Below are 9,284 nucleotides of genomic sequence, written 5' to 3'. Positions count from 1 at the left end.
TGGAGAGAGCGCTGGATATTCACTCCCCCCACCTACAATCCCTGCCGGTACCGAGACTTGAACCCGTGACCTTTGAGTTACAAGCCCAACTCTCTAACCATTAGGCCACAACTGCCCCTTAGCATACAATATACATACAATATACTGTAATTAGATTTGTAACATTTTCTGTTGATTGGAAATTCTTAATTATTGCCCTGATGGTGGAAATGGGAATTTTCACTGCTCTAGCTCTTTTCTTAAAGTCACTTTCTAATTTGTGAAGCTCAATTATCTTTTGCTGCACATCAGAAATATATTATTTGTTTTTTCTCATTGTGATGGATGAGTAAGGGCATTTGGCCTTTGTTTTCCCTCCTATTTATATTCCTGTGGAACAGGAAGCCATGGCTGGATCATTTCATGTTTCATCAACCCTGGTATGCTCAAACTTGTAAATATGAATGGGAATATACTTCACAGATATTTTACTCATAAGAAATTCTAGGGGTACCAATAATTGTGTCCAACGTGTATTTGAGAAACACATTTATTTCATAATGAGATTTTCCCCCATTTTCAATTGTTTTAGTTCAATGAAAGGTTAGATATTTGTGATTTTTTTAGGCCACAGAGTGGTGAGTTCCGACAGGCTGCATCAGAGCCAAATAGTGTGTTTCAAAATTAAATTATTTTATCGGCAAATCGGTTTTCAAAATGACCGATACCGATAATCATAAAAATGATTCATATCGGCGCCGATAATCGGTCAACCCCTAATATATATATATATATATATATATATATATATATAGACTTGTATAGAAATATATATTACATTTAGTTCTTAAATGTATACATGTAAGTGTGTGTATTTATATCATATAAATATACACAGTGCACACACATTATGTAAACACAACCTTTTTTTAGGATGCGATTAATCATGATTAATCGATTTGACAGCCCTTTGTTTTCATGTGATGTCAGGTTAAGTATTCTGTCACTTTATGATACTTAGGGGGAAAAAAACTGCACAAACTGCACGGATGCTATTACAGAAACCTGTGACAAAATTAATGTGATAGTATTATTAAAGGGATATTTCAAATGCTTTCATCATTCACTAACCCTCATGTCGTTCCAAACCTGTATGCATTTCATACTTCTGTCAAACACATAAAAGGTATTTCACAGAATGTTGGACTCCAAACAACAATGAACAAAATATCTTCCTTTTTTAGGTGAACTATCCCTTTAAAAGTTTTTATCAGCAATTTTAAAGGATTACGGCCACATAATTAAACATGAATGGTGTCTTAGGCTACGTTTACATGACAACGATGTAGTCAAAAATTGAAAAGTTTTTCCCTTGCGATTTTAAAAAGTGGTAACACTTTCTATGAAGCCCGTATTTATAATACATTATAAGGGTATTCTTAAGGCATTATAATGAATGCATAATGCATTATAAAAAACCTTATAATATGTTATATCATCTCATGAATATTCATAACAACAGTTATAATACATCATAATACTTGCGTATTTCTGGTTATAAGTTTAAGAGTATGATTATTTATAACACACAATGAACACCATATCAAATCTACTTCATTTACAGAATAATGGACTGTATCATATCTTGACATTGTTTATTTAAGATCTGCACAGTATCTTACTACAGCTTGTGAGTGGTTAGATGTTGAGTGTTATTTGAGTGTTTCCTGTGGAGCTAATGTTAATTAACTGATGTGAGCTTTATACTCCAACTGAAAAAAATGCAATGTTTTATATGGTTACATTTTATTTTGATGGCCCCCTTAATCAATCGACTATAAGCAACTCTGCAACTACATGCCAACTAACTCTCATATAACTATGAGAAATATAATCCATTGTAAAAGTGGATGCAACGTGTTCATTGTGTTATAAATCATCATACTCTTAAAAGCTATAACCACAAATAAGTAAATATTATAATATATTAAAACTGTTCTTATGAATATTCATGAGATGATACAACATATTATAAGTTTTTTTTTAGTTTTTTTTATTATGCATTCATTATAATGCCTTAAGAATACCCTTATAATGTATTATAAATACGGGCTTCATAGAAAGTGTTACCAAAGTTTCTCGTATACACGACAACGTTTTCAAAACGATTCGCGTTTACACATATCCACGAAAACGGCCAAAAACGCTGTATTACGTATGCCAGGCCAGTAGTTGGCACTTTCACCTTGTTAGTAAACAGTACCTGTTGCTGTGTGTATATGATGCGTCGCCGCTGTTGGTTGTAAAATTGGTGAAGTAAAGCCACACTTTGCTGAAGACGCGTTAGCAAACTCTTAAACAGCAACAACAGTACCATGTACTCTGCCATTGTTGTGTATGTTTGTTCGCACTTGCCTTTAAAATCGACACGTACTGCGCATGTCTACATGCCTAACACGTACTACGCACGCTCATGACGTCACCGTTTTCAAAGATTCCCGTATTGGGTGTTTACACGGAAACGATAACGGTGGCGTTTTCAAAAACTTGCACTTTGAAACCCGGTTTCAAAAATATGCGTTTTCAGTCCCCAAAACTTGTCGTGTAGCGCATGTCTACATGCCTAACACGTACTACGCACGCTCATGACGTCACCGTTGTCAAAGATTCCCGTATTGGGTGTTTACACGGAAACGATAATGGTGGCGTTTTCAAAAACTTGCACTTTGAAACCCGTTTTCAAAAATATGCGTTTTCAGTCCCCAAAACGCCGTTGTCGTGTAAACGAACAGGCAAAAGGCATAAAAAGTTTCCCATTTTTGGCTGAAAACATTGTCGTGTAAACGGCCCCAAGCAGCTCCCTGTACTAAAATGTTTTCTCCCACCTTCCTCTGACTGTTATCTGTAGCCCAGTTGGGCCATGCATAATCTTACATAGGCACCAAGTGCAAACCTCTAGCTACTATTTTTACACCACAGACCGGTTACATATTAAACATTTTCTTGTGGACCTGCTGGAGGGTCCACGAGATATATATTAGTGATTCAACGGATGATGTTGTGGTTTTTGAGACTTCACGGTTCAGATAATTTTTCAGATAAGCAAGAAAAAAAGTATTTAAAGCACAGAGAATCAGAATGCCGAGAATGGTTTTTTGACCATTTTATGTGCAAGTATCTCAGATGCAGGGAGACGTAAAATAGAAATCAACTCTGCATTCTCGCGCTGTCTGAAACACGTCTCTGTGAGTCAGAACAATCATTCATTTACTAATTAAACATTAAATTTACATGAAAATGCAGAATAATTAGAATAATCATTATCATGCTCTGCGTCTTCACATGCTATCGGAAACTTCCTATTTCCCACTTATGAAGTCGTGATTACAAGCACGTTGCATTCTTTTCTGTTAAAAATAACAGTGAACAGTGGTTTGTGAATGTTCATGCTTAGCCAAAATAATTTTATCGGGAACGTTCATGTGAGCGCTGCTGCAGTCTTAGGCCCACTCCAAATGCTCTCATTGGTTGAGACGCATGATGACACCCATCCCAAGCCCTGATTGATCAACATCCCACCCCTCCTGTGACACATGGTTTGTCTGTGTGTATTCAGAGCCAGTGAGCAACGGACTTTCAAAATAATAATAATAATAAAAAACCTGCCTTAATGTGCAATAAAATAATTGTCGGTGTTAATTAATTAATGCGTTAACGCGATAATAACGTGTTAACTTGCCCAGCCCTAATATATATTAGGAGTGTAACAGTTCACACATTTCACGGTTCGGTTCGATACAACACATTGGTGTCACGGTTCGGTTCGGTATGTTCGGTACGGGGCTAATTGGTTATGTCGCAATGTTGGAAATATTTCTGTTTTATGAAGGCGAGCCAGTGGATATCACACAGGCAACGTGCAAACATTGCGCAAGAGTTATGCTGGTGAACGTCTTAATCTCAGCCAATTCACTATATGCAGAAAGTGAAAGTAAAAACGGACTGATGGAGTAATGACAGAGCTTTCGGCATTTGACGCCGTATTCTCTCTCAGAGACGAATCTACTTCAACATATGCTGATAACGGTATATAGCTAACTGTTTTAATGTATTCCCTTAATATTTCTCTTGTGGCCCGTACATAGTGGGAAAAAAAAAAGAGAAGAAACGTATTTTGTGTTAGAAAGCGCAAATGATGCATGAATCTACTTAAAGATAATTGAGCTGACAGCGGGCAGAGGGAAAGCTGAGGCCATGCCTTTTTGACCACTCATTTAATAAACAAAAGAATGCATTATTATGAGAAGTTCCTTCCTGCGCCCATGTTATCTGTGTCCCCAACCTCTCCAGCCCTGAGCTACAGCTCATCAGACTCATGATAAATGTAAGTTGAGTAGACATGATGAATTGCTTTTGTGTGAGTTTGAGAGAGAGTGTTTACTTGTGCTTTTTGTGTCCTACAGTGAAACTTTAGGATTCTTCACGGGGAAATTAATTTAGTGAAATTCGGTGTTGTTTATCTGAAAGTTTTTAAAGGCCAAACAGCAACTGCTTTCTGTATGTGCTTTTATGCAAATGATCTGGTAGGTCATGATGCAGTTCAGTAGTGTGAGAAGGTCATCCAGTGCACATGCTGATGCCTGAACCATCACTTGCTGTCAAACTGAAACTCCTTCCCTCCAACTGCATTAGCCATTTAACCTCCATGGGTCAACAGGGTAATGTTACTGCCTCTAGCGTTTCCTTCCAGTCGTATGTAACTAGCTACGCAACGTGAACTTGGTCAATTTGTTCTGTGCAGGAGATGATAAAGTAGTGGAGAATAGAAGTAATTATCATGCTGCGTTTCCTCTAACAATAGAACCTCTCACAAGATCTGGTCATGTATTTTCCACATTTCATGGAATAACAATTTTAAAATGTCAAAAAAAAAAGTAAAATAAATAAATAAATGCTTGGATATATTTATGAATGTGAAGTTTTTCTTAAAATTACATTACCAGTCGAAAGTTCAGAAATTATGTTTCTTGTGGTCTTAAAGGAATAGTTCGCCCAAAATAATGAAAATTTGCTTAAAATTTGATCACTCACAGGCCATCCAAGATGTAGATGAGTTTGTTTCTTCATCTTAACAGTTTTGGAGAAGTTTAGCATTACATCACTTGCTCACCATTGAATCCTCTGTAGTGAATGGGTGCCGTCAGAAGGAGAGTTCAGACAGCTAATAAAACATCACAATAATCCACAAATAACCCTGACCATATTCCATAATAATGCTTCCTCTAGTGAAGATGCCCATTCCCTTTTTTCCTCTCATAAATCCACCCACATATTTGTTTAGAGCCATTTTGGACTGTTTTCAATTGTAAACAGTGCTTTATCTTTGCATATTTCTCTCCTGATTCAGACGAGACAACTTTCTCACTGGAGAAAGCAGTATTATGGATAGAGGACTTGTATATTAGCCAGAAGCAACAGTTTGAAGTTAAAAACATCTTGCTGGATTTGTTTCTTACAAACACACACACAGCTTTTTGCTTCACAAGACATTAATTGATGGACTGGAGTTGTGTATTGTGTTGGAGTATTGTGTTTTTATCAGCCGATTAGACATTCTGATGGCACCCATTCACTGTTCCGATGTAGAAACGAACTCATCTACATCTTAGATGGCCTGAGGGTGAGTACATTTTCCGCAAATTTTTTATTTTTGGCTGAACTATTACTTTAAAAACATTTTGACTTAAAGGTTTGTGCTTAAATTAGTATGGGCCTTTATGTGTGTGTGTGTGTGTATGTTTATTTGTTTATTTATTTTTATTATTATTTTTTTCTTGTGAAATAACTGATTAAAAAATGAAATGGAAGGGTTGGAGTGGATTGTGAAGAAAAAGCAGTCAAGTGTTCAAAATACATGGGAACTCTTTGATTGATAAAATGCCCAGAGTGTGAAGAGCTGCAGTCTATGTAAAAGGTGGCTACTTTAAAGAAAGATTTCTTTTAATATCTAAAATTGCCATATTTCATGACTATCTAAAACTGTAAAAATAAAGTTTCAGTAGGTGTGGCCAAACTTTTGACTGGTAATGAATATCTTTCAAATACTGTTAATATCTTAGGAACTAGGAATTCCTAACGTACCAGTGCAAGATCATCTTGCATTTGCTGTGCAAGTAATCAAATTTAATTCTTAACATATATTTATTTACATATATATTATGCTTGCATGGCTTTGTAATGTTCCTGGAGTATCCAATCATGTAATTAGTGCCAACAGATGTTACACATACCAGGGGCGTTTCGTGCCTTTGACCACTTCTTGGGCACAAGTCTCCCATCAACATGTTTTATGTTCATTTTCTAGGGGTTATTACAAATTATGGTGACTAGGTTGCATTTTAAAGGGATAGTTCACCTAAAAATGAATTTTTTTTCATTACTCACCCTCATGTTGTTCTAAACCGTAAGACCTTTGTTCATCTTCAGAATACAAATCAAGATGTTTTTTGATGAAATCATAGAGCTTTCTGACCCTGCATAGACAGCAACGCAACAACCACGTTCAGGTCCCAGAACGGTAGGGAAAAAAAGACTGACATGGAAGAGAAGAAATTGTTCAATAAAGTCAGTATTTTTGTTTTCTTTGCACACAAAAATATTTTCGTAGCTTCATAACATTTCGGTTGAACCACTGATGTCACATGGAATGTTTTATCGATGTCCTTACTACCTTTCTGAGTCTTGAACATGGTAGTTGCTTTGCTGTCTATGGAGGGTCAGAAAGCTCTCGGATTTGAACCTTCTCATAATCAGGGAGCATTTCTAAAAACATTGTAAAGCAAACTATGGTTGTAAGTAGGGATGTAACGATTCACTCAACTCACGATTCGATTCACGATTTTGATTTCACGATTCGATTCACGGTTTTTTTGTTTGTTTGTGAATCGATTTTCAACCTGCTCGCGGTTAATCGTTACATCCCTAGTTGTAAGTTTTGTCATTACCATCATAGATTCTATTTTTCCTGAGACCATAGTTCCAACAAACAAACTGCAGCTTTTGATCTGTGGTCAGAAGCATGTTGTTAGTATGATAGATCAATCAATAGAATTGATCTAAATAGATCATGCTCTTGAGCAAAATAAGCAAACTAGATTACAATATATCTTTCATTTCATGTACTGTACATGCAGATTTCATTCTGTGTCTTTTAGTTTGTCAAGAAAATAAAAGGTGGTGGAACCTTGGAGTACGACATAAGAAGGAACCTGCGATTGAATGGAATATCTGTAAATATAAAAAAAAACAAAATATCAAAGTAGTTCTCAGATGCCATGTTGTTATTTACAGCAATAATCTGACATTGATTGTCGAACTGATTAATTGAGAAGTTACTTCACCACCTGCATTTCATCATTTACAGTTCTGTTGTTAAACCAATGTGGTTGGAACGACAAAGTTTATGCACTTTTGGGAAACGGTTGGGTGGTAGACCGTTTACAAGAAAGCACCACTGTGTGACAAGCTTTAAGATGTACCATAATACATAATTATTTTTTTTTTTGACATGACTTGAATAGTACTTCCCTTAATGCTGAGTTGTGATCTTTTCTCTCTTTCACACTCATTCCAGATGAGCCAAAGAGATTCCAGGTTATGATTCACGGCATTGAACCACTGCTGGAAACACCCATCCAGTGGTTGAGCGAACACTTGAGCCACCCAGACAACTTTCTCCACATCAGCATCATCCCAGCACCAAGTGACTGATTCCAGAGGATCCAGTTGTCCGTTGATGGAGAATTAGGGATAAAAGATCTGCAGAGATGTTCTGATGGCACACCATTTCTTCCTGTTTTCTCATTCTCATCCCTGCAGTGGCTTTATTGAGCGATGGTCATCAAACAACAGAATCCTGTGCACTTCACAAGACGCTCATGGTTTATTTAGAGCTCTCAGATGGGTCCCGTGTTCTTGCTGCCTTTAAAATTCTTACATTCATATATTTGCACAAGCTTGATGTGATCGTACTCCCACATTAACTCTTTGACACTCCCGTTCCCACTCTCTAATTTGTGAGTAACGTACGCTTAGACTCTCAGATCTGGTAATTATTAGGAGGAATCCTGTTTGGTGTTTAATGAGGCCACTAAAGTGCTGTACGTACTACACGACCGCCATAGGGCTTGATTATCAACATGTTTTATGGATGCATCCAGGTCAGATGAGGTGTAAAATAAAGATGGAATTCTTGCATAAAAACTAAAGCAGGAAAAAATGATGACTTCGGGATTTGAGGGAAAAAAATCGGTGACTTCATTCACTGGATTAAATGTGTCAGTGTCTGGTTTTGGCAGCCGTGTAGGGGGTCACACGGCTCAGTGGAGGTGATGATGCCGCAAGCTGATTAGTCACGGTCCCAAACAAATGTTAGTGGGATATAGCACAAATGAAGCTCTCTTTCCCAGACACTGCTAAAGATATGGTTTGCTTTCTTCTCATTTTTGGGGGGTTTTCCCATCTGCTTGGAAAAAGGTTTTTATTCATTTAGAGCAAATATTTGATCTTTGAAATGGGTATGTATCGTATAAAACATAAATCAGAGGCCATACAAATACATTATCATATCGCACTGTTTCCAACAAATTAACCTTACAGTATTTTTTCCCCTCCTTTATTTACAACCTGTAGGCAGACTAGCTGTCTGTGTTTAGGGGGATGTGGGGACTGTAGATCAGTGCTGCAGACGACACACAGCTGAGAGTGATTATTCGTTTAGAGGAATCGGTGAGTGTTTTACCCCAGACCGAGACAGAGAGACAGCGGGCAAAACCGCAGAGCTTACGCCACCACCAGGCGACTTCTCGGCAGACTGTTCTTGAGACAGTGCTGTTTGTGTACAAACTTTCAGATGTTTAGATCATTCCTTGTATGACTCTGAATAATTACAGAAAGAAGGATGCTGCAACTCCTCACTACTAATAACACGGTTAAAATGATAATAACATGGTTCAAATGTGCATGTTCTTGCGTTATTTTAATTGCGGTGATTGCTTTTCTGTCTTTGCTAGATTCAAACAAAATGCATTTAATTAAAACTAATTTTATAGCTATGCAGTGTTTGGTTGTTGTTGTTTTTTTCATTTTTCTGAATGAAATTAAAATTCACCCTATATATTTTGTAAAATTCATTCAATTTAGCTGTTCTTTTTTTTTTTTTTTTTCTTTACTTAATAATTTTCAATCGAAATGTGATAATCGTCCAGTAATATGACACTTATCCAATCATTTATTCTGCTTAAATC

The 9,284-nt window shown here is 36.8% G+C and overlaps 1 protein-coding gene across 1 annotated transcript in view; it reads left to right on the top strand.

Annotated features, from left to right (window-relative positions):
* Positions 1-9,022, top strand: part of LOC107714408 (autophagy protein 5-like) — a 23,182-nt gene extending 14,160 nt beyond the window's left edge. The window contains exon 7 of the mRNA XM_016520243.1: positions 7,613-9,022. Within this exon, the coding sequence (XP_016375729.1) occupies positions 7,613-7,749 (137 nt within the window). The 3' untranslated portion in view covers positions 7,750-9,022. The remainder of the gene's footprint in view (positions 1-7,612) is intronic.
* The last annotated feature ends 262 nt before the right edge of the window (positions 9,023-9,284 follow it).

This window comes from Sinocyclocheilus rhinocerous, unplaced genomic scaffold (genome assembly GCF_001515625.1).
Source record: "Sinocyclocheilus rhinocerous isolate Xijiao unplaced genomic scaffold, SAMN03320098_v1.1 scaffold839, whole genome shotgun sequence".
Classification (NCBI taxonomy): domain Eukaryota; kingdom Metazoa; phylum Chordata; class Actinopteri; order Cypriniformes; family Cyprinidae; genus Sinocyclocheilus; species Sinocyclocheilus rhinocerous.
The sequence above is the reverse complement of the archived record's forward strand: the minus strand, read 5'-3'. Positions and strand labels throughout refer to the sequence as shown.